The sequence below is a fragment of the Herpailurus yagouaroundi genome, unplaced genomic scaffold (assembly GCF_014898765.1).
Source record: "Herpailurus yagouaroundi ecotype Mexico unplaced genomic scaffold, PumYag 163, whole genome shotgun sequence".
NCBI lineage: Eukaryota > Metazoa > Chordata > Mammalia > Carnivora > Felidae > Herpailurus > Herpailurus yagouaroundi.
Window position 1 is genome coordinate 54,827,872 of NW_024412404.1, and position 26,828 is coordinate 54,854,699.

Sequence of the window (26,828 nt, forward strand, 5' to 3'; positions counted from 1 at the left end):
TTTTCACACTCATGGAGCTAGAGTACATTCAAAATTATTTTCAACTTAGAATTACATTATTAAAGACTGATTGCACTTGCAAGTTCTGAAATGGTGTCACTGCTCAAAGTGACTGGAAATTTGAATAATCCCGCCTCCTGTTTATATACTGCCTTACAATTTATAACACATTGTCACAAACCGAGTTTCTTGAAATGAGTTTCCAAAGGAAGAGTCCTCAAGGTGAGATACGGCTACTCACGGCCAGATCCACTCAATCAAAATCCCGGCTGATCAGTTTCACCTTGTGCTTCCCCTACTCGCTCCCTCTGCCGGACCTGCTCTGCGGACTCACCACCACCCGAGTCGTTCCCTAATCCTTTGAGGTTCCTCACCTCTCCCACCAGAGCTTGCACACAGCCCTCTGACACTGCCCCATTTTTATTTTGCCAAGTTCTAATCCCTCCCAAGTAACCCCCGCTGACTTTGCTACCCACCTCCTACCATCTGAAACTATCCCCCACCACCAACACTCGCTGCTGCTGCTTTTATAATCATCCCCAACAAATTATTTTTATCAAAGGCAACCAACAGCCTCATTCTCTTTGGCCTCTCAGCACCATCTGACACCAAAAGACCGGTCTTTCTTTTTGGGACTCGTGCTTCTGTGATATCTGGCAGCCGAGATTTTCTCCTACGTTACCAATGACTCCTTTTCCTTGTCATCTTTGTCTTTTCACGCTGGGTATTTCTTAAGGTTCTGTTTTCAGACCTCTTTCTACCGTACCTTGGTGCTTTCATATTCTCCCACCACTCCACCTACCACCACGATAATGCCTGGTGACTGCTAAATCTTTTCTCCTCAACTACAACTGCATCACCCTCTGTAATACCACCTTTACAAGTGTCTCTTTAACATCTAGGATTGGATGTCCTACCTGTACCTCAAAATTAACATGTCCCAAGCCAATCATCATCTTGACTTCTTATCAGTTCTGTCTGATTTCCCAGCTTCTGGTACAACCACGTCTCCTGGTGCCCCAAGGTGAAGCTTCAGAGATACCCCTGACTCCAGCCTTCAACTTGTACGCCTCATCCGTAAGCTGCCAGATTCTGGACATGGGTCTCTCGAGGTTTCCTTCCTACTCGTGGTCACTGCTACCTTTCTGATCCTAAGACCACATCGCCCCCAGTCCAGACTAATCCAACAGCCTCTTCACAATCTCTGCCTTCACAATCTTCACAATCTTCTTTGTCCAATTCAGCCTAGGCAACACGGCTGGGTAGGACGCCCTAAAGCTCAAGTCTAACCTTGTCAGCCATCTGTCAAAAAACTTCCGGCCTCCAACTTCCTCACAAAAAAACAAATTTCTTAGCCTTGTTTGCAAAGCCTATTGGATTTGGCTCAATTTATCTTTCCAAACTTATTGCCCATCCCCTAGTTCAACCTATTTGCTCTAAATTTCAGATTTTTTTTTTTTTTTAAATTTTTTTTTTTCAACGTTTATTTTTTATTTTTGGGACAGAGAGAGACAGAGCATGAACGGGCGAGGGGCAGAGAGAGAGGGAGACACAGAATCGGAAACAGGCTCCGGGCTCTGAGCCATCAGCCCAGAGCCCGACGTGGGGCTCGAACTCACGGACCGCGAGATCGTGACCTGGCTGAAGTCGGACGCTCAACCGACTGCGCCACCCAGGCGCCCCTAAATTTCAGATTTTTAACGAAGAAATGCCACTGCCTATTTCAAAATATCAGGATTAAAAGAAGGTTAAAAGAAGTGAACGTGAAATGTTTTTTATGACAAAGTGCTATTCAAATATAAGGTATGTCAACCTAGACACGGATCTTACAACTTTCATAAAAACTCAACATTGATCACAGGCCTAAATGTAAAACACAAAGCTATAAAACTCCTAGAAGATAACGCAGGAGGAAATCTAGATGACCTTGGGTATGGTAATAACTTTTCAGATACAACACCGAAGGCATGATCCCTGAAAGAAAGAACAGATAAGCTGAACTTCATTAAAAATTTCTGCTCCGTGAAAGGCATTAAAGAGGATGACAAGCCAAGCCACAGGCTGGGAGACAATGTTGGCAAAAGACATCAGATAAAGGACTGTTATCCAAAATATGCAAAGGACTCTTCAAACTCAACAATAAGAAAACAAACAAACCCATCGGAAAATGGGCCCCACATCTCAACAGACAACTTCACCAAAGAAGGGATGCAGAGGACATTAACATATGAAACGATGCTCTACATCCCGTGTCATCAGGGAAATGCAAATTAGAACAATGAGACACCATCCCACACCTGTAAGAACGGCCAAAGTCTAGAATACTGACAACACCAAAGGCCCACGAAGATGGGGAGCACCAGGAACTCTCGTTTATTGCTGGCGGGAATGCCAAATGGTGCAGCCGCTTTGGAAGATAGTTTGTGGTTTCTTACAACACTAAACATACTCTTACAATACGACCCAGCAAGAGCACTCCATGGCATTTACCCAAAGGTGTCAAAAATTATGTCCACACAAAAGCCTGCACACAGAAGCTTGATTCATAACTGCCAAAGCTTGGAGGCAAAACGTTCTTCGGTAGGTGAATGGATAAACTGGGGTACCACAGACAGTGGAATACTATCCAGTGCCAAAAAAGAAATGCCCTATCAAGCCATGAAAAAAAGACATGACGTGCATATTACTAAGTGAAAGAAGCCAATCTGAAAAGGCTAAACTATAAGACATTCTGGAAAAGGTGAAAAACTAGAGGCGGTAAAAAGATCAGTGGTTTTCAGGTCTGGGGGGAGGAAGTGATCAACAGGCAGAGCCCAAGGACTTTCAGAGCTGTGAAAACACTCTGTATCATACTCTAAAGGTGGACACGTGTCATCATATATTTGCCCAAACCCACAGAATGTACACCACCACAAGTGAACCCTAAACTATGGACTTTGTAGAGTTACGAAGTGTCATTGTAAGCCCATCAATTTTAACAAATGTACCACCTCAGTGGGTGATGTTGATAATGGCAGAGGCTACACATGTGTGGGGGTAGGACACATATGGGAAATCTCTGTACCTTCTGCTCCATTTTGCTGTGACCTAAAACTGCTCTAAAAAAATAAACAATTTGTTTTTTAAGTTTGCCTTTTGGGAATCTATCTTAATTCCTGGATTCCCCGCCCCTTCTGCTATAACTTACTTGAAGAAAGAAATGATACTTCGTTAATCTTTTCAGTCCTGGCATCTGACCCAGTGCCTAGAGCATGGCAGATGCTTAACAAATAGATGTTGACAACAGCAGTGCTTAATAACAATGTCTAAGAACTGGGCTAATACTTGACCAAGGAAATCAATGGTAGGCCAATACAAATTTTAACAACAAGATTTCAAGTCCCCAAAGAGCAGAGGAAATCATTTGTCTGAGTAACAAAGATTAATTAATTATACCTAGACCTGACAGCATATTAATGGAATGTCTTTCAGTTCTTTTTAAGATAGGAAGAATTATTCTGAGGCTTATAAACTGCTAATATGAATTGACCTAAGTTTCGAATTGGTGACCTATAATAAAATCAGTTCAACTAGCGAATCTATCCAGTTTACCAATCAGGTCTACCAGTTTGAGTATTTGACCACAATACAGATTAATTTGAGATGTTTCTGGCAAATCCTGAAAACACTGATTCCGTAGAGGTTCAATGTTAAAGAAGTGTAAAGAAATGTTAATGATCCTCTTTATAAAAGTCCTAAAAAATAAAGTATCCAAAGAGAGATTTCACTAGTAAACACAACCTTTAGCATATTTCAAGAGGGCTTCAGAGGCAAGGTGGAACGCAATATTTTTTTTTTTCCATCTTTTTAGGAAAAGAAAAAGTTAGCTCCAAATCAAATTAATGACATTTTAGATTAAAATACTACATTATCTCTCCTGGGACTGGGCACACACACTGAATACCTGAATGGCAAAACAAAACCTAATACATAAATGTCTATGGGGATTAACTGTAATTTACTTATTAATATTCTCACAGGATGTCTTTCATGAGATCTCACAGGCAAGACAATTAAAAACTGTGGTCAATGACACCAGAGATCATGGACAGCAAATTCAGAGCAAGCTGCTTCTCGATCATGACTAGTAATGAATATATTGTTGAAGATGTCCTGAAATTTGAGGACTTAAAGAGATCTATGAAATTAAGGTACATTTCATCAAGAATATCATATTCAATCCAATTTAACTTGCCATTTTCTCCTGATGAAGAAATGAAATAATTATTTTAAATTTTTTTTTTTTTTTTTTTAAAATTTTTTTTTTTTTTTGAACAGAGAGAGACAGAGCATGAACGGGGGGTGGGGGCAGAGAGAGAGGGAGACACAGAATCGGAAACAGGCTCCAGGCTCTGAGCCATCAGCCCAGAGCCCGACGCGGGGCTCGAACTCACGGACCGCGAGATCGTGACCTGGCTGAAGTCGGACGCTTAACCGACTGCGCCACCCAGGCGCCCCGAAATAATTATTTTAAATACAGTAGGTCAAACCATTCACAAATTTCCAAACCTAAGCCCTATGGCTTGTATGATCAAGGCCAACCCAACACCCTTGACCAGCCTTTTCTTGTGAGAGGCTGAGGACCTGGGGAAAGGAAACTCCTCCCTGGAGGGAGGGGAAGGGGTGACAAGTTGGCCCTGGGTCCCTTTGGCCTAGGCAAAGAAGGCCAGAGAGCACACAATACTCTGGGCCAAGAGTACCAAGCTGGCTCTGTACCTGGGACAAAGTCAAGTTGTGGAGAGGAAGTCAATGGAGCCCTCTGGTCACCAGGGAGGCCTCAGAGGTTCAAGAACACCCTGCAATTAGGCCCCTGGCCAGAAAGCAGCAGCTTCCCCAGCCCCAGTCATCTTTGCTGAGCCTTCAAGGAGGGACGCCCAAGGTAGCCAGACTTACCAGGGCCCTTCCATTAGGTGATCTGCACCCCAGACTCCTGTGCATACTCCCTGGAAGCAGAGCTGCTGGGGCAACTGGGAGATTTCTGGCCACTCTACACCCTCAGCTGAGAAGGCCAGCCCTGAAACTTTCCGGGTGATCAAGAACTGATTTCACAGGGCTACGAAATTATAAAATTTTGCTGGAAAATATATTGTCTTGTGTAAAAATATACTCCCTAGACACTCCAAAAGTCGGTAAATATAATTATTTTTATTGGAAATTATACATTATACCGTATCCCTCAGCCAGCTTTTTCTGAATGGTTCTTCATTATTAAAATGGTCCTTTATTATTAATAGTAAAAAAAAACTAAGAACATTTTATTATTTTTTTTTGAGAGAGAGAGAATGTGGGCACATAATCGGGGGAGAGGGGCAGAGAGGGGGAAAGGGAAAGGGAAAGGGAAAGAGGGGAGGTGGTGAGAGATTGAGAGATTGAGAGATTGAGAGAGAGAGAGAGAGACAGGGGAGAGGGAGAGAATCCCAAGCAGTCTCCGTGCTCACTGAGGAGCCCAAAGCGGGCTGGGTCTCACGACTGTGATCATGACCTGAGCCGAAATTAAGAGTAGGACACTCAACCAACTGAGCCACCTCAGCACCCCACTAAGAACATTTTAAACACAGGAATCCACTGATTTAAGAGTGTACCTTGTCCCATTTGCAAGTTTCTGACGCCACAGTAACTTCCTCATATTCTTGCTCCTACAAGCGATATAAATAAAATTACTTTTCACTGCCAACGGTTTCTATTCGAATTTAAAAACTGAACTTAGAAATGTGGTTTCACTGGCATCATTCTCTGATTTCATGAGTGTCTCTTCCTGTTCCAGCCCATATCATATATGCAGTAGCCGTGTCGCTGTTCTCTGGTCGTCCCCACAATTGTTTTCCTTTCACATCGCTCATATGCCAAAAAAATCTTTACACTTATTATAGCATTAGGTGCAAATTCTTCATTCTGATATTCTACATTCCCATTAACAAGGTCCCATCTCCACGGCTACCTCCAACCTTAATAGTTTCAGGTAGGCTAGGTCCCTGATAGCCACTTAAAACACTAACTTTTGACTCATTTACTCGTCTCATTCTAATCTCCATTCAAAACAGCACTTTCCTCTCTCTTCAGAGATCCATCCTTTGAGGCTCTGACAATTCTACCTTTTCCATGCTGCCTAGACTGCCTGAGCTCGCCCATTTAATCTCCTGTCATTTTTAGCTCTCTGAGCATTTACTAACTGTACCACCAATTAGCACAATTAATTACGTATCTTGTATCTACCTGCCAATGATCCTAAAGACAGAGACACTGCCTTATGCATCCTTGTTTCACAGTATTGATAGAATTGTCATAGGGGCGCCTGGGTGGCTCAGTAGGTGAAGCGTCTGGTTAGTTCTAAAACTAACATCTTTTTTTAGGATATCACCCTAATACATACTGTCTTGTAGTCTAAAGATAAAAGGCACAAAAAGATGGCATTATAAGACCCTACCCATCCCTATTATTGCATAAAATAAACTGATGACAATAGAAAAATACCTTAAATTTTGGTTATATGTATTTTTTCTCTTATGTGAGGAATATTTTTTAAAACCAGAATGATAGAACATTAAAAACATCAACTAATATTACTTCAGGCATATTAAAGAACCTTGAGTGGAGAAACCACTCAAGCACAATCTTATCTTCTTGGTGAAAAATAGAATACAGGACGCTTTCCCCAACAAAGAATGAAAGAGCCCACCTCCAAATCTGGTTAGAAGGGATACACTAGTGCCTGTGTGAATTTCCTAAGGCAGCGACCCTTTTCCCAAAGGGCACTCTGGAATGTTCTGAGGAGTTTTCTGTAGGTAGCACTTATCTTTCTTTTTAAAAAAAATTTTTTTTAATGTTTATTTATTTTTGAAGGAGAGAGAGAGAGAGAGAGAGACACGGAGTGTGAGTGGGGGAGGGGCAGAGAAAGAGGGAGACACAGAATTCGAAGCAGGCTCCAGGCTCCAAGCTGTCAGCACTGAGCCTGACACGAGGCTCGAACTCACAAACCGCGAGATCATGACCTGAGCCCAAGAAGTCGGACGCCCAACCGTCTGAGCCACCTAGGCGCCCCAGCATTTATCCTTCTTATTTTGATAGTCTGAACTGCCTTCTTTAACAGTTTAATCTAAGCTCAGCCACATGAGTTTAGAAAATATTCACCATGATTTAAGGTAAAGCCAAAGCTTAGATATTTACCCTATCCTTATTAGAGCTATGCAAGAATTTCTGAACGCAAGGTTTCATAGCAATATTGATTATAATACTTTTGCCTTGCAAAGTAATACATTTTCTACTTAATACGGAGAATATTTTACTTAATGTGATTTAGTTTATCAAAGATTATTATGGAACATACATCTTGAAAGAAACTAGAAAAACTATCAAGTTTATTGTTTTCTGCCAAAAGTATATCCTCCATCAATGAGAAACATGAGCCCCTAAATTCGACTTTAAGATTTAAGTTGAGAATACATTATTACTTGGAAATAATGTAACTTATTTAAAGCGATTATTACATATTCTGTAGATGCCGTGGAAGATGCCCCCACTTTCCGGGTCACCCTGTGGCAAACAACCCTAAGCACTTCATGTGCACCTACATTATTCAATCTCTTCTACGACTCCAAGGTTACCAAGCCGGTTATTCCATTTTACAGCTGAAAAACATGAGGCTTAGAAAGGCTTTAAATAAGACCATACAGGTCTCAATCCAGACCTGAGGCCTCAATTTGAACTCTTAGTACCTCTCCTAAATTCTCTTCAGAATATTCTACTATTACCGCATTTATATTTTCATGTTACCCGGCAAAATCTTTGAGTGGAAGAAGGTAATCACATAATACGTTCTGAAACAAATATTAAATTATGTGCAGTATGATTTCCATTTTTCATTAATGCGAGGCACTTAATTTCTTTGAAAATGGAAAAAAAATCTGTATGAAACAAATATACTGTTTACCTCTAGGCATCAAACACGTGATGAACCTGAACCCCACCCCCCCTTTCCCCCTCCAGGATCCACAACAAAGAGGTCCTTATATTTAACGCAGGGCTGCTGCAGGGCCCTGGCTAATTGGCTCCTTGGTCCCCTGAAGTAGCAAACGTACTTCCTCAGGAACCTACCGGGCAGGGAATGACAGACATAGAGTATAGCTCCAAGACTCCAACTAAAAAAAGAAATGGCAGCATTACCAAGTAGTTAGTAAAGAGCTAATGAAGTTAACAGTATACAGTCACTATTTATCAAATATCCTTTCAAAATGCGTCTCGCGTTTTTTTTTTTCAATGAGTTTTCTTGCTAGCTACTAAAATAACTGTCTCTCCACTCATTCCCCAACTTACAAAATCATCTTTGATGGCCGAGGTTAAGCTCAAAGGCCTCTTCCTTGAGGAAGCATTTCCCAATTTCTAGCCAAGTGTTCATCTACCTTTTGTCTATAGTGAACCCCGTGTGCAACAACACACAGTTCATTCCGCCTGGATTATGGGTCACTGCTTACATATCCCTCTCCCTAGTTTGCGTGGCTACTAGGACTTTAGTCCACTATGAATTCTATCTTCAAGCCACCCACCCTTAGCCCTAGTAGAGCTACATATGCATGTCTGTTACAACAATTTTTAAAAACTGGTGAATTACGTTTTACTCCAGGCCAAGTTGACTCATGTAATTGCTATTTAAGTGGTATTAGCACTTTTGTCAGAAAGGTTTCTAAGATTAAAATAAATACATAAAATACACACATTTTTATCTGATGTATGACATATTATATTTAACATGCAACATTTATATATCACATGTTAATGTTTGTATTATGCTATATAGTAGTATTGTATTGTATTTAACACATCAAATCAAAGAACAATAATTTGTTCTTAAAATATAAGTTCAGGGGCGCCTGGGTGGCTCAGTCGGTTAAGCGTCCGACTTCAGCTCAGGTCACGACCTCACGGTCCATGAGTTCGAGCCCCGCGTGGGACTCTGGGCTGATGGCTCAGAGACTGGAGCCTGCTTCCAATTCTGTGTCTCCCTCTCTCTCTGCCCCTCCCCCGTTCATGCTCTGTCTCTCTCTGTCTCAAAAATAAATAAACGTTAAAAAATTTAAAAAAAAAATATATAAGTTCAAGGAGACAAATGTCAAATATCTGGATCCTAATATTCTTAGAAACTAGTTAAACGTATAAAAAGGAAATTGTTTCATAATCAGATTAGTTGCTTTATTTTCTATCATCGGCAGCTATTTAAAACAACCTGGCCACAGGTTAACACTCCTACCATATATTAAAATATAAAAACAGTACCTGTATTTCAAAAGTCAAAGCTTTACTGTTATGGCAAGAAGTAGCCACGGGTGAGGTCATTAGTCATAGTGGCGCAAAAGAAAATGTTCTAAACATAGAAGCAGGGGCCTGGACAAGTAGTGTATGCAGAAGTAAGGGCTAAGTATGAAAGAAACAGAAGTTATTCTCTTGAAAGAAACAAACAAAAGGGTTCCAACAAGGACACGATTTGGTAAACTCAAAACCGCTGGAGAGAAGTACATGTAGTCATTACAATGCTAAGGTGAACACGCTTTAAATGCATTAAATCCATAAGCAATTACAGAAATCTGCATTGTTGTGTTCAAAAGAAGCCAAGTGTGTTTCAGTATTCACAAAATCTCAAGAACTATTATTACTGTGCTGATACTAATTTCCTTGTCTTCAATAACTCAGAACACGTGATTTCAATTTCTAAAATAAAGTTCTAAAATAAACAAAATAGCAACTCATTAAAAAAAAAACCCAAAACTTGAACCTCTCCATTAAGACTAAAATGCCAACTTTGATTCAAAAATAGGTCTGACATTGTTGTAATATAGATCTTCCTTGACTTACAATGGTGTCATGGCCCAATAAACTCATCATAAATTGAAAATACCGTAAGTTGAAAACGTATTTAATAATCCAAACCTACCAAACATCATTGCTTAGCCTAGCCTATCTTAAATGGGCTCAGAACACTTACATGAGCCTACAGTTGGGCAGAATCATCTAACATGAAGCCTATTTTATCATAAAGTGGTGAATATCTCATGTAACTTATTGACTACTATACTGAGAATGAAAACCAGGATGGCTGTAGGGTACAGAGTGGTTGTTAAGTTGTCTGACCTCATAATCGAGTGGCTGACCACAAGCTGTGGTGGCTGCCGCTGTCCAGCCTCATGAGGGAGGATCCTACAGCATTTCATAGGCCCAGGAAAAGAGCAAATCTCAAAATTCCGAAGTATGGTTTCTACTGAATGTGTTATCGCTTTACCACCATCACAAACTTGAAAATTCGTAAGGTGAGCCATTGTAACTTGTGTTTCATCAAATTTAAGACACTGATGAAAGACATACCATTGGAATGATCCTTGTTTCTTCTGCTTTACCAAGCCCCCACCATCCAGACCTCTGCGTACAAAAGTAACATCTCCAAGACGTTCATTTCTTTTCCAACCTCACTGCCAAGTAATCTCCACCAACTCTCGCCCCCACAATCGTTCTAACTTTCTAACTAGCTTTTCTCCCCCTTCCCATTCATGTCCCCACCAGAGTCCCCCAAGCTCCAGGGCTAGCTAAGATAATTACTCTGATCCTATCACAACCTAAGTTAAATATCTTTCACGGTTCCCCAGTGCCTATACAATGTCCAGTCCTTAGCATGGAATTGAGACCTAATACGTACATGCCTGCTTCTATGAACTCTAAGAGCAGGATTTATACCTTGATAACCTGAGTTTCTTGTATATAGTAAGTATCCAGAAATAATGCAAATGAAAATACCATTTGATTCTCAGATCTGAAATTTAGAGTAAATCATCTGGAAGGCCTGGATTAGTCACCCTGAGGAGGCAATGGAATGAATCAGGAGACCTGCAAGGGCTTTCTTTTTATTCTTAATCTTCAGAGTATAACATGTTTATAATAAAGGTCTACTGATTGTGGGAGTCTTCTGAACCAAAAATCGATTCATATCCCAACAATTTCAAATTTATGCAGGAAAAAAACCGCACCAAATGTCTGAAATTGGGAATCTCTAGAAAGTACCATAAGAGCATGACTGGAGGGACCTGTGCATATTATATAAAAGCTACACTGGTGAAAACCAGTTGCCTTTCTGGCCTTGATCCTGAGAGCTTTAAAGGGAATGAGGAAAGCAAGGTCAATTTGGAATAGACAATTTTAGCTGACAGGACACAGGTAAAGACTAAACAGAACAGCAAATGTCTAAAACAATTAGAATCATATCATTTGTGTCTTTCCAATGTATTGTTGTCATAATGCACAGGTTCATTAATGGCGATTAACAAAGATTATTAATCTATATGTAGCAAGCTTCCCTGCTTGTTGGTCTTACAAAGAAATAATCCTCTCAAATTCTATCTTAAAAATTAAAATTTACATATTGATTTACAAAATTTGGTGCACTGGGGTCACTAGAATATAATCTTAATACTTTCCTATCAGAAATCTCAAGGGGACTTATATACTATATCTTGTATTTGATCATATCATAACAACTTGTTCTCTTTAACTATTGGACTCGCTGTGTTATCCTGTGTCCAGTGCCTAAGAGCTCGTTAATTACCTAAACTATATCTCCATAGGTCTTGTTAATTACCCGTCTCCTGTCTCAGAGGACCTTGTTAATAACTTGTACAGTCTCTCTAAAGAGGTCCTAACAACACATTAAAATTAAAGATGCTTTTCTTTTAGCACCTGTCAAGTGCTGTAAATTGAGAAATTTTCACATCAGTTTATTAGCCTACAGTAGTTTTTGTGGATTTTTTTGGCTGGTTTGCTTCTCTCACAAAATCTCTCTGTATCTTAATCTCTCAGCTCAAAATAACAACAACAACAACAACAACTTAACAAAGTTTCGTCTTTTTTTGTTATGGAGCTTTTTTTGTTTTCAATTTTGAAGTCTATAAATATCAATTTGCATTAGTGAGTTAGCAAAAGGATGGCATGGTCGGTATCTGCAAATTAACCCATCGGGAAATGTACCAATTAATGAGAGCTATTATAATGAGTATTAGGATGACAAAGGGTAAAAAAAGTTTCAAGTGGCATCTGGGGAGTTCGACAGGAAAGTTCTAGTTAGTGTTAAGGGAACTCATCATATTGCATATTCTGTGTTCCCAGTCACTGTTTCATTGGATACATTCTGCAAATCCCGGGACACTAATGGATTAATGGCTCTAAAAATCACCTCAAAAGTTTTTGTTTTCTGTCTCATAAATGAGGCTACAAGTTTTCAGCTATGTAAAAGGTGTATAGCCTGTCATGAATAATAGGCAAAATTATCTTTAATATTAGACAAACAAAAAGTAAATACTGCTATTAAAATAAACCTCATGCACTTTAAGGTTTACCACGCCAAAGACTGGGTTGTAAATTCACACGGGAGGGGGACAAAAGGTCCATAAGGAGTGTTATAAAAATGAAGATTTTAAAACCATGAATGGGATTATTTCTTTAGGAGCATTTGTTCGCTATAACTTTTTAAAATCAAAATGTAGGCCTATAGTAAACAGTCTTTTTTTCATGAACATGTTCTGCAACTCCATAATAATGATTACACGCTTATAAGCCTATGGTGATTGGTGATTTGTGAAAATAAGAAACACATTTAAATATACATTCTAGGTAACAATTTTTTATACCTTCTAAGACAGGTATGATACAACCATAGACAGGAATTGACTAGTTAAGGAAAGAAAGAAGGGAGAAAGGGAAGTAGGTCAATGTGATCCCAAAAGTAAAAGGCATTCTGTCATGCAAAATTATAAAATACTAGTGATAGATAGGAGTTCTTGATCTCAGACACTATGTCTGCACTGTCCTAAAAAACAGTTAAGGGGCACACAGGGTTTTCCACAGCAAATACTGTCAATGGAAATCCATGCATATATGCTCCAATAAAATCAGTACCACCCGGAATGATATTATAAAACATACCATTAGGTGAACATAGAGCAACTGAGACTTTTTGCCACATGGTATTCACAACTACAGTAAGCCGGAAAAATAATGAAGGGAAAGCGTGTTCTTTGTGTGAGTCACAAACGGAAGGATATTCCCAAAACGAAATTCTCCAGTAAAAATACCTCCCGTAAGTTCTTGCTCTCCGACGAGCTTCCTCTCTTAACATCAAACATCAGCTCTCCATACAGGGTACGCTTATATTATCGACTGTGTATTTTTTTTTTTAATTTCAGAATAAGACATACCCAACGAACTTTCTCCTTAACGAATTCCCTTGACTGGGTAGAGTTCTTCAATCCTACACTTTTTCACGGAGGCTCAGAAGAACACCCATCTCAGAGTTTCTCTTCAAGTTATTATAGATAGCGTATAAACACACGCATGTTTTGTAAGTGTTGTTCATTACTACTGATGCCTAGGTTTTACCTGAACCCTGAGAAACAAATCATGCACAGAGGCCATAAATATTAAGCCGTCAGACATTTCAATGCCTACCATGATTTAGATGTGTCTTAGCTATTCGGCCAAATCTCACAGTCCTCTCCACATCCCTGTTACAGTCAAGCTCATCTCCTTACTTTGGCCTCCGCCTCAGCGAAGGCCCTGTCAGCAAAACTAACATGACGATGTCACCTATTCAACTATGAGTTCACCAACAGGACTCCTAATTCCTATTCATCAATGAGTACTTACTGAGCTCTTAGGAAATACATGATATAATTTAGACTAGTGATTGTTAAACCTGACTGAGAATCAGTGGTTAAGTCTTAAAAATGTTGATTTTTATTTCAGGGCCCATTCCACTAAAGATTCTAACTCAGTTTGAGATAGGACCCAACAAACTGTAAGTTGAAAAGAAGTCCCTAGGAGCCCCTGATGATCAGCACTAAGGATGTGCACCGATGTAGGTGCTGCGGGGCACCCACAAAAGAAGAATTCAGCATAGCTGTTACGAAGCTTAGGTAGCTTAGGAAGTCTGCATCTGGTGTTACAAATCAGTGGTTCTTACAACTTTTTTCAACTAGGCTTTTTGAGCACACCTAAGTTACCATGGCCTCTGTGCCCTAACGATTAATAATAGTGCTAAGGGTTGTGAGAAGTAAATGCAAAAACTGCAGTTCACTTAATATTCTGAGGATGTATCACTCAGACAAGGTTTAACTAGCTATGCTTCGTTAGGTGGCCTTCCACACGCGTTCAGGGACACAGGCTGCCCCTCTCTTATGGCTCTGCCCTTCTCAAAGATCTCCACTCAGTTAGCCTGGGGCTCCGCCAACTAGTTCAGTAAACTGCCAAATAATAAATACCTTCGGCTTTGGCCTTCCTGGCCATACAGCCTCTGTTACAACTACTTGACTCTACCACTGTAGCACAAAAGTACCCATAAACCAACGGGTAGGCTGTGCTCCACTGAAACATTCCTTACAAAAATAGGCAGCGAGCCAGACTTGGCCCCCGAGCCTTGTTTGCCAATGCCCAGGTCTAAGGTAGTGAGGAAGAGAGGCAACAGTGATGACCATCCAGTACGTTTTCACGAACAGACCTGAAGATGGTCGACATCTCTTCAGCTAACTCTTCATTAAGCCAGAACTTTGTCACATGTCCCCACCTAACTAAGGGTCTGTGTCCGTCTGAAAAGAAAGGGCATCATGTGTGCTGAACACACCCACCGCTTCCACGTTCCACTGGAAGACCGGCCCAGTGTTATAGAAGAAATGGCTGTGAACAGATTATTTAAAAATGGTGCAACGAACATGCAGGGGTTTTTTGTTTTTGGAAAATTATATACTGCTGATGCAAACAGGCACGACTTTACGAATTGTGGAGTTAACCACACAATACATTAGTTGATGCTGATGATGCCAAAGCACCTGTGATTTATAATTTAAAAAAGCAAGCGTAGCAATTTTAAATCACAGATAACTCGATACCCATCATAAAGGGATGAAACATCTTCCTGAAAATGACGAGAATTCCAACTACACCTTCCAGTCCACGTGCAGTAGGCGCTTTGCAGCATGCCAAGTGTTCAACGGCATCCAGACTTTTCAGAAGTGGCACAGACCACAAAGTCAATGCGGTGTACTCACCGCACCCCATTCAGCTTCTTCCGGGTCCATCGCTGAGCCCGATTTCTTCACTGGCTGCACTGAGGCTGGGACGTGACTGCGTTCTGGCCAAGGGGACATCTGCAGAAGTGACGTACAGCACGGCCAGGCCTGGCACATGAAAGCGTGCTGCGTGGGGGCCTCCGCTCGCTTTGCCTGCCGCCTGACCTCGGAGACAAGGTGGTAAATGGTGGCACAAGAAAGGAGGAGCCTGGTTCCAGAATACTAGGGTGGCGCTGAATGGCTGCAGGGAGCAAAACACTGGCTTCCCTCGTCCCTGGCATCGTGAGTCAGGAGGCAACGACACGGAGCTGTATGCTTGTACCGTGATAGGTGATAAGCCACTGAAATCTGGGGTTATTACATTACAGCTGGTAACTTGCCTAACACTGGGTTCTTAAGAAACTCCAGAAAATGTGCTATTTAGGGTATGAATATTACATTTCAGGAGTCCTTTAAACACACTCAGATTCTGAATAATGCTTAGTTGTACACAAAAAATGCACGTATCTGCCTTTGTGGCTCTGTCTTCCACGTCCCAGAAGATCTCGATCTCTGCAGCCCACCCTGGGCTGGAAGAGGAGACTGAAGGAATAAAAGCACATTTTAGGAAACTGGTCTGCCAAGCTTTGTATTCATTCATTCAAAAATGTTTTTTTCTAACACCTGCTACCTGCCAAGCATCAGGCTGGAGACTCGGGGCAGAAACACGAATGCCATGTGGGCACTGCCCTCAAGTTGTCCACGGCGGCGGGAGGGAAAACAGTGAGCAGCCTGTATCAGTGAACGATGGGAGGCCCGTAGAAAGGAAGACTTACGTAAGAAAATGCTGCAGCACACGGATCAATTACCCTCTCCACCTCCCTAGAAAGAGCAGGCCGGGCTTCCGAGAAGAGGGGCAGGGAGATGAAAGAGACTGCAAGTTAGTGACTGCGAGGACAAGCGTAGAACCCCCGTTCTCTGTTGGAGTAATCCCACAAAAAGCCTGATTCATTTCTCCTATCAGTTTGATGCAAGACTGTAGGACCTATTCCAAGAACAGAAGCAAAATACCATATTTGTTTGTGGTTTACAAGGTGCTTTCTTCAGGTGGATTTCACTTTTTACTAAGAAAAACTGATGTCTAAGAAAGTGTTCCTTGGTCCTTTCCAGTTTTAATCCTACGCTATGCACACGCAGGGCAATACCACGGCCTCCCTGCACCTGCCATCACAGGTGAGCCAGAGACACCACAAAGAACACGATCCAGTTCCACAGCTACCCAGTTTACCCTCAACTTTGCTCAGCATTCTCGCAGACACTAGTCCCAAGAGTCCAGGAGACCCTACACACATCGATTTAGCACAACTGGAAAAAAAATAACCTGCAGCACACGTCCTAGTGATAGGAGTCCATAGCTTCAAAAGGGCCTTCGGTGGAGATATTAATGTGAACAATCTAAAATGTCTCCTATCACTGACGGCTGATGTCGGGAGGAGAAACAGGAACATACTGTTACGTAACGACATAACTACCTTGACCATATTCTCCAAATTCCACTCAAGATAAAGCTGCTTTCTGGAAGTTTGAACTGCTATCTTTTCCAAGATCTATTTATAGTCGATCCTCCTTCTTTACGCTATAAATTAGAGCAACCCGCAACCCTTTTATTCCAAATGTGTTACATTTACCACAAACATGGTTTGTACACAGATGAAAGGTTAACTTCCCAGGAACCTGGATGGTTGTTATCCTCATACCTGACATCCCAAAGAATAGGGAGAAGAGAAATAAAATTTTTAAATCTTGTTTTTTTGGTTTTTTTTTTAAATGCTTGCGAGCGTTTTATGCATATATCAAGAAACAACTCTAATTCTGATAGAAATAGCACTCGTACTGAAATCGCCCAAACAAAGCCTGAATCGGGCAAAATGCCACACTCACTTTTCAAATCTGTGGCAGTCCATGTGAACAGCCCAAGTAAAGGGCAATTAAGGAGCTGAGGACACTTATTTTTCCATACGCTGCCATAATTTAAAAACCTTATTTTCCTACCATTTCCCATTTTTCTTGCTTTTTTTTGACTCTAGAATTATATAAATTATCCAATCTCTAAGTTATCTCAGACAGTTGTTTTTAATTATCTTCTTCATAAAAAGAAGTTCAGTGAAAGTGGGGAGAAGCAAATATATTCCTATTTACCCCTGTAATTTAGGACTTAATATATGCAATATACTATGTAAAATCCCAAAATGAAATATTTGAGAGCGGCATAACAAAACTACGGACTCAATAAAACATTAATACCACATGATAAAAATATATTTCTTTGGAGTGTAGTTTATAAAGAAAACCGAACAATACTTTTTAAAGCCATGGCAAATATTTATTGCTAAAAGAAAACGAAAGAAACACGTTTCCCGTGAAAATGTTAAATGCCTACTTTAACGTGTCATTAGGAGATCGGAAGACAGGTGGGAGAGTACGGTCTAAACGGATGCTTGTTAGCACTGTATTTTTTGCTTCTAGTGGGACAAAACAAAGCACTGCTTTTGAATAAAGTATGGTATGACAGTATATAAAACATAATAACAGCTACCGTTCACGGGTTCCCTATCTGGGCCCTGGCTTTATACCATGTACTTGATTTGTAACTTATCATCACCCAGTCCTACCAGGTAGGTATTCTTTACCCTGTTTCAAAGATGGAGATGATGAGGTTTATAGAGGTCACAGAGGTAGCGAGTCAGGGTTCCCGCTCCGGTCTGCATTCTAGACATTACTGCCTTGAGGAAAAACTTCTATTTCCCATGGCAGACACGCTACGATACTATTCTATAATTGCTTAGGATTCCAATACATTCATCTTAGTCTTTGCTTAAGGTTTCTTTAATCAGCTGTTCCACGGTGTACTTCTGCAAAATCCATAAGCTCATTTAAAGGTATATTCGCAGTTCCAACTTGTACTAAGGAATAAGAAAAGTACCGTTATATGCATAACTGAGAACTCAGATTTTGAAAACCTAATCTTGATCATTACCATGAGAGTGAGCATTCCCATGCCTACAAATCATCATATAGATGCACTTTGATATATTTACAGTACCCACAAGGGTCACAAAATTCCAGTAAACAGTCACAAAGCAAAGCTACTTACTTCTAAAGAGCCACTTGTTAAAGGCAGGTGACACCTACTATGAAAACCAGTAAGACCTAACATGAGCCAGCTATTCTTAGAGAATAGCCCACGGGTTGCTATGGTCCACTAATCCTCTCCAGAGAGCGCAGGAACTAATCCCTGGAAAATAATATCTAGAAACACAACATATCACCTAAATTTCTGGCTTAAATGAACACCCACTGGTGATTCACTCTCCCCATGTCTCATCAAAAGCTATGCTGCTCTCTTCACAAGTTTCAGTTGAGTTTCTGGCTCACATAAGTAGAAAATAGACTAGGGTAGGGATTAAGAATCTTTTATCCTTCTAAGATAAAAAGTCCAATTCCAAAGATGTATGCAATGATTCCTGGCTCCATAATTAATTATAAAAATAAGATAAGAATTTTGTTCAAGTCAAATAAAAGGAATTTAAAACATGCAAGTATTTTTAAAGGGATATTTGATACTTTAAGGACGCTATTTTTCAAAATAGCCCAACTTCCCCCACGTTAGGCTTACCTTGAAGATGGCATTATATTTGAAGCCCTGAACTTTGCTGTAAATGGATTAGTTGACTCATAATCGAAATAGTCCTGACGATTTTCACTAAATGCATTGGGTGATTTCAAGTCACAAGGGCTATCAGATCCCCCATTGTTAAGTTTATCAGATCTTCTGCTATCTTTTTTTCCAGTCACTCTTTCAAACAGGCTAACTTTCTCCCTTTTCTCCCTTTTATTTTCTTTCCTTACTTCGACTGGTTTTGAAAATAAACTCATGCTGCTGTCCCAGGATTCACTGCTTTCTTCAAATGGATTTTTCTTCCTTGGCAGTGTTGCAAATTTTGGGGGTAATGAAGCAGTCACATTTGTAAATGGGTCATTTTGTCTTCCGAAAGACGAGTCACCTTCATCCACACTGCTGTCAGGTTGGTTCATTTTAGAAGTATCAAAGCTTAATGTTCTTCTGTGGGGAGATTTGAGACTTCCTGCAAACAATTTTGTAGTTAGTACATAATCAGTGACACATTGCATCATGCTACTTGACAGATTCTGTGTGCACACTGCTGCTTTTAGAATGAGAGCAATTAGCTATTTAAAGATATTAACCTTTAAAATAATCAAGGAAAACAATCTTAAAATGCTAAAGTATAGCGGTCTGAAGTAGGCAGGCTATTAATAATTAGCATATTGCTAGACAATCAGTAATTTACTCAGCTCAGAAAGAAACAATCATATAAACACACTAGAATGTCAAAACCAGAGGTTCTGGTGGGCATGATGGTGCTATAAATTCTCAAAGACGTTTTTCATCATTAGCATTAAATATACTTTCCTACTCCTGCACACGCAAGGTTTTTCTTCTAGGAACTTTCTGATTAAATGGAATATCCATTTACGTCTCAGGCTTCCGAGACTGAAGAAACAGCAATTAAGAAAAAAAAAAGAGAGAGAGAAAGAGAATCCAGGCTTTGAAAAGCAACTGGGACTTATTTTTGTTATCACTTAATATAACCACAATGCTGAATGCAGACAAGTTCTGCCTTTAATAAACATCAATTTTGAGGATAGTCAGCACTCAACAAAGATTTGATAACTAAACTTGAAAACTATCAAGAAGTTGCAATTTTTAATTTTCTAAGTGAAACTCTGAAAATTAAAAGGGTAGTTCAGATCACCGAGGCTACGATTAGAAAGTGTCACTTACCACTTTCCGGAACCGCTCCGAAGGAATCTATCTGGCGTCCAAGAAGATGTGTCTGACCAGCGGTGCCAGACTTCAGCTTCTCAGAAGATATGTGGGTCCCAGTCAGATCAGACATCGAATGTGCTGAAGAGAGTCGCTGAGGACCCAAAAGGAAAGGCTTTTTTGGTTTGGATTTCATCTGCATTTCACCACTTGAAAATTCAGTACTGGCATCAGGCATGTGAGAACTTGGAATGATGGCAGAAGACGTATCAGAAAATGTCCCATCGTTTTTTCTACCTTTCATCTTATCTTTTAATTTTGCAAAAGGAGACCTTGTTTTGTCCTTCATTGATAAGTCAAACATACTTGCTGTCATATTGTTCCTCATGAATTGAATATTGACCTTTATCTCACCCCTGTTTTTGGCTCTTTTTCCTTGTTTGGATTCTAATCTAAACCACCTTAAAGAGAAGGAAAAAAAAAACTGGGTTGTAACATGTAACAAAGAGAGGATATGTGCTTGTTATGTACAAATAGCTCTTCAGGCTAAGCTATTATTACAAATCAAGGCACTCTAAGCATGACAGTGATTATGTGTCCATCTGACGAAAATGTTGCTAGTGGCCCAAGAACACTGTTGAAGGTTAAAAGACACTGAGGTAAAGACTACTGAAAGAATTCATCAATACAAACTACTTTTGAGCACTATAAAATGATAAAGGATCACATTTTTTTAACAAATACATATTTAGCCCCAACCCCCAAATATTTCTTCTCTAAAAACTACTAGAAGAATGTTGTTGATATTGGAGACCACTGCACTGGAGTTTGCTAATCATGAAAATTACATGTGATGTGAATTTAGATCCATGTGAAGTGGGTCAAAGCCTTCTCCTGAATAAAATCTGAAAAATGTGCAAAACGTAGGAAGTGACAATTAGTAATAACTCCTGTAAGGGTTTTGAAGAAAAGAGAAAGCCTAAATGCTTCCTGTTAGAATGGACTTGCTTCATTTGCTATTGCCACTGTAACAATACCAAATAAAAATTCTCTTAATTGGGGCCAAATCTTCTGCTTTTAGTCAGTTCGCCGAATTGCACTGCCTGTTCTCAAATGACGTTACAGGAGTCGCCCTTATCCGCGGTTTCACTTTCCACGGCTTGCTACCAGTGGTCAACCGCCTTCTGGAAGAAGATGATCCTTCTGGTACTTCCTCAGAAGGTCGGCGGTAGCCTCATGCTAGGTCACGAAGCCTACATCACTCACCCCACTTTGTCTCAATCCGGAGGCATTTTATCATCTCACATGATCACAAGAAGGATGATTACAGGACAGTAAGAGATGTGAAGAGAGAGACCCCATTCACGTTACTCTTATCATAGCATATGTTACAACTGTTCTGTTGTATTATGAATTTCTTACTGTGCCTAATTTATAAGTTAAACTTTATGACAGGCACACATATATAGGGAAAAACATAGTGTATCTAGGGTGGGGTACTAGCCACACTTTTAGGCAACCAACGGATGACCCGTGGATAAGAGGGGCTACTGGGTAAGACGCAAAGTTTATTTTGGTTTTGTTCACAGTACTTTTACCCATGAGAAAGTCTTCAGCTGTCAGTGTTACAAGTGGTCATTCTATAGGGAAAACAGCCAAAAGAAAAAGAAAAAAAATTTGCAAAATCGAGCCTAGAAGAAAGTTTCTACAGTGTTTTCCCATTACTTAACAATGAAGCATAAACCGCACACGGGTTAGTACTTAAACACAGCTCTAATAAAGTATAACACATTTTCTTAGCTACAAAGGAACTCTGATCTAAGTTTACATTAGTACTTTCTCTCCTTGTTACTAAGAAGATACCCAAGAAGAAGCTTATGTTTACCATACACCAAGTGAAGACTGGTTCACGGGTCTTTCCAGGCAGGAGAGGAAATTAGCACATAGCGTATATACCAGCCACATCTTAGCAAGCAGCACACAAGAGAAATATTTTCTTCGTTAATTTGAGGCATTTCAATCAATTAAGATTTAGTTGCACCAAAGCAAGCAATTTATTAAAATAAAATATTTTATAACAGAAAGCCTTACTCAGAGACCCTAAACTGAGAAAAGCCCTTGAGGCCAATGGTGAAATCTGAAGACACAGGGACTAGAAATAAGAAATGACAGCAATAAACTCTGTGGACTAGAAAACCTTGAACAATACAGAACTTAGCACTTGAAAAGCTTGGTAATAAAACAAGGTTATATACCCAGTTATTAATTCCCAGTTTGGGATAATAAAGCCATTTTAAATAGGGGAGAAATGCTTCTGACGGAGGGTACATGGGAAATATTCTGTACCATTTTAGGCTTTACACAAAATAAGCGAAATACACTTTGCAAGAAACATACCAAAAACAAAACAAAAAACCCACGCATGTAGGACTTTCATGTATATAACAAATCAAAGCAAATCTGGGAAAAAAAAAAAATAAACCAATAAACCAATAACCCAATAAATGGAAGAGGGTAGAAGTAATCGAAACTCACTGAATTTCAGAGATAAGGCCAAACCAATCATCTAATTTAACATCTGCTTTTCACAGATGAGGAAATTGAGGCACAAACGGTAAGTAACTTCCCAATGTCAGATTAAAAGTTCAATAAGGAAAATATCCAAGTGGATGAACAACATGTGCATGAAAACAGTTGCTCTTTCCTATGTGATGAACCACATATGTTAGTAACATTAAAGGCAGGGCTGGTCACATGTTATAGAACACTCTATCTAATCAAGAGACAGGGACAGCCAAAGAGGAAGGCAGCACAGGTTTTCTACTGCTAAAGGGTAAGCTACTTGAAGAGTCTGCCTTGCACTCAATAAATGTTTACTGAATACTTTTTCTAAAACTCTATTTTTAACACAACCGAGCTATAATTCCGTGCGTGTGTTGCATTGTTTTATTTTACAGTAGGGAACACTAAAGACTTAGGTAAGCTTTGAAGGATCAAGCAAGTCGGTATTTGAATACAAAGTGTAAATACAGTATATTTTCCATCCTCCCCCCACCCCGCCCCAAGGAGAAAACTGCAAAGCACTTTTAGCGAATATGTAAACTTAAAATTTAGGCATGACAAATAACTTCAGCTGCTTTGTTCTGAAAGTGATATAATGGGGAAGAAGTCTTAATGAGACCTTCAAGAATCATTCCAGAGATAGTACTTCTTTTCCCAGGCTTCAGAAAGATAAAATGAAGACACATCATTTGGGGCTTAGTGGATTAATGCTGATTTTTTTCACCTCTGGAGTACCGGGTTTCAACTGCGTCTGGCCTCTGTTCAATTTTTAGCGGGCACAGGCCCATGTTCAAAAGCCACCACACATGTGGGAACTATTCCCAAGCAATCGGTGCTGTGTGGTCAGAAACGGGACAAGATTGGCAGGAAGGGTGCCAGAGGCCAGGACACAGGTGCACTGCAGACTCACACAAAAGTCCTAAAATCTGCATGTGTTTGAGTCATACCTAACTCGAGGGACTCTGATTGTTATTACTTTTCATGAGCATTAAAAAAAAAAAAAAAAATCAACATCACCCATTTTTGCTATAAAAAAAAAAAAAAAAAAAAAAAAAAAAAATCAATAGATATTACATAACAGCATGAACGATTTTACCATTCTATTATTAAACATTGTATTATTTCCTTAAATCTTGTGCCAGAACCAACCCAGACACTCATAAAAGTGGGAGATACAGAAGTTCTCTTTCCGTGCCCCACTCAAAGTGTTCTGGCTCAGGCCCTTTCCCTCTCCGGACAGGAGAAGAGAAGAGAAGAAAAGAAAAGAAAAAAGAAAAAAAAAAGGGGGGGGGGGGCATTTAATTTCAAATCATAAAAATAAGCAAAATAAGAGTTTTAGCCTTCATGCTTCTCTCCCTATCATGACACAATTGGAAGACAAGCTGGAAATACTTGTCTTCAGCGTCGAGAGTAAAAAGTGTCACACCCAGCAGCTTCGTGGGACTTCTAAATCAGCTGGTGGCCTTCATCACTCATACCGGTTTTCTAAAAAGCACTTGGGGATAGGCCGACAAGGCTCAGCACTGTGCAGAATATTAAATATCTTTCTTGCAATACACCGGTGGCTCAAGTTCATCGCTCACTGTGCCACGTGCACAGCTGTGCTGCAAAAGGAAGCTATTAAATATATTAAAAAACCCAGAAATATTACCAATAAAGATATCTCATCAAATATGTGGTCCTCATTTATCCACAAAGAAAATGGGATTTAATAACATATGAAAATCGCTTCACATGCAATAAACATCACAAGCCCTGTTGATAACATTTAAAAGCGTTTTCCCCCTAAAAGTTCTTATCAGTTTTATGTAGTGGCCAATAGAGAATTCCCGTAGGGAGACTACGATAAGAGAGTGTTGCTTATGATCAAATTTATTGTCATTCGGATGCTGACAAAGATAAAGAGTCCAACAAGAAGGAACTTTAAAAGCTTGGTTCATCCTCTGAGTTTCCGAATTCACGGTTGGGCCTACTTTCACTCAGAAAACTTCTATTGGAGAGAAGGCCTGAAATACATCATTCGATAACCTAAAAAGTGCCCAAAGTGCAGCATAATATTTCAAGTTATAATATGCTTAGAAGTTTACATTCAAAGCACTTTAAATATTATAGAGTGAGTGTCATCCAAAGTTGGTGATTTGAAACAAATTATTTGCTAATTATCCACTTTTTTTTTCAGTTTAAATTTGATGAAGAACTCCTCAGGGGAAACTGAATACCACTTTGTAGCAATCAAACAGTGACCAACATCACTGATATATATTCAACTTTACATTTTTTAAGCCCTTTCTTTTTCTTAAAATACTGTTATCTCTTGGTGAGCTTAAACGTTTACCATTTTCCCTCATGCATTCCCAGTACTTATCCCTCTACCCTTTTACCCTGCGTATATTAAATCTTACATACAGTTCCGATTTAAAAGACATTTTTTAATAAAAATAAAAACTGCAACCAGGAGAAGCCTGCAGGAAGATATGTACAGAAAATAATAAGACACGGTTGTTCTAAAAATGTAAGAAATTAACACGAACCTCAAGAAAGTTACGCTTATAAAAAGTTTTTAAAAGGGCAAATAAATTTCAGTTATGACTGAAAGAAACACCAAAGCTGCTTCGGAAACTTGAAGTCCTGTTATAAATTCAACCTGTATTTTTCTCTCATTAATTCCATTAATCTTAAGGGTCTCTCAGACCAGAATAATTAATTACAGGCTTAAGAAAGGGTGAGTACACCTATCTCTGGAAATTTACTATTTTTCGACTTGAGGACATAACATCCAGTGTTAAATTATATTAGCCTTTTTTTAAATGAGAACGTATCTACTCTAAGCTTGAAAGTCACAGGTAAGAGGTCATGTTTGTATTGAAAAGGTCATCAAATCACTTCATCAGAACTGAACCCTTGTCTCCAATCTGAGAACATTCCACATAGTCTAAACATGCCGACTTCACAGAACTAATTCTGAAGTAATACACTCCCTCCAATACGCTGTAAATTCAAAGAAAAATGTTAGTGTCTATTGAAGGTTGAGAATATTTGTACATAGTTTTCATTTTTTTTTTCTTGTAACGGCTTTAGACTCCATCAAGCTGTCCTGACCCTGAAAGATGGTTGAGCTAAAATAAAGGCCAAGTTTATAAAGCTGCAATGAAATACTGAGCTCTAAATGTGGTCATTTATCTTCTGACAGAGTTCAATATGTGACCTGATATTGAAGACTTAATTTTCTGATGTTCCAATTCCTGGAAAATTGTAATGTTTAATGATTAGAACAATTTACACATACATGAAGTTTTAGTTGCTCAACACTGGGATCCAGTCCTCCGAGGAGTAGTGAAACAATGTCAATTTACTTACAATTCAATGCAAAATATTCAATTATTTAAGATGTTTCCCTTAAACGCAAAATGAGAGTAATGGATCCTTAACGACTCCATTTAAAAAATATTTCTTCACAAGGGCTACTTCGACTTCAGATGTGTGCAAATGTGGTGCCCAAAACTAGGTCATGTTTCAGTCCAAACACCAACGCCCCAGTTACACAAATAATTTCCAAGAACAGAAAATCCATAAATAAGATATCATCTCCCCCCAAATTCAAAATAAATTATATAACTTACTCTGTTTTCCTTCTTTGTTTGTCCTCAAAGATGTCATTGAGATTGATTGCCACCTGCCCTAAAAATTTATCCAGACCCACCAGGGACCTGTGCATAACTATGAGGAAAAGAATGTATTTCTCTGGATTCCCCTGCATTAGCAACCCAGGTAGCTCAAAAGAGGCCTCTTCCTTCCAGACTGGCTCAAGGGTTTTCTCGGCTACAGAGGTGGAGTACTTTTCCTTGCCCAGCTGAATTATAGTGTATGTGTCATTGGTGCCACTTTTGCCTTTGGGCTTCAGATCTTTGGCTTGGAGCACTGTGACCTGCACGTGGGTAGGAAACCACTTTTGGGCTTGCTCGGACAGCATCATTCTGTCCTTTTTCTCTGCACCGGGTTCTCAAGCGCAGGCAGTGCCCCTCCCGGAGGGAGAGCCTAATTCCTTAATCGCTGCATCCTAAGGGCACTTAACGGCGACGGGCAGACTCACAGCTGCCCAACTTCGCCAGGGCTCACTGTCAAGCGCCTTGCTGGGGCAGCCCCGGGGCACGGCTGCTCTGGGGGTGCCCTCGCCGCGGCAGAAGCGCAGGGGCCCACCATCCCCAGGCCGCGCCGCCCAGGCCTCCGCGAGGACCCCGCACCTTCACGCGCCGCCGGCCGCGAGGACGGGCCCTGGGCGGCGGCGGCGGCGGCGGCGGGCGGCTCCCGGG

At 40.0% G+C, this 26,828-nt stretch overlaps 1 protein-coding gene across 3 annotated transcripts in view; it reads right to left on the bottom strand.

Moving 5' to 3' along the window:
* Positions 1 to 26,818, bottom strand: part of RAB11FIP2 (RAB11 family interacting protein 2) — a 43,176-nt gene extending 16,358 nt beyond the window's left edge. Inside the window, exons 1-4 of one of the 3 annotated variants that reach the window (XR_005793689.1) lie at positions 26,139 to 26,818; positions 19,975 to 20,417; positions 18,787 to 19,255; positions 15,111 to 15,296 (exon numbers count right to left, since the gene is read on the bottom strand). Coding sequence is in view for 2 of the 3 variants with exons in the window: in XM_040486588.1 (XP_040342522.1) it covers positions 18,040 to 18,073; positions 18,787 to 19,255; positions 19,975 to 20,417; positions 26,139 to 26,491 (1,299 nt within the window). In the remaining variant the exon portion in view is untranslated. Of the gene's footprint in view, positions 1 to 15,110; positions 15,297 to 17,471; positions 18,074 to 18,786; positions 19,256 to 19,974; positions 20,418 to 26,138 lie in introns of those variants that run through there. The other 2 variants (XM_040486588.1, XM_040486587.1) reach the window with 2 other exon arrangements.
* Between the last annotated feature and the right edge of the window lie 10 nt (positions 26,819 to 26,828).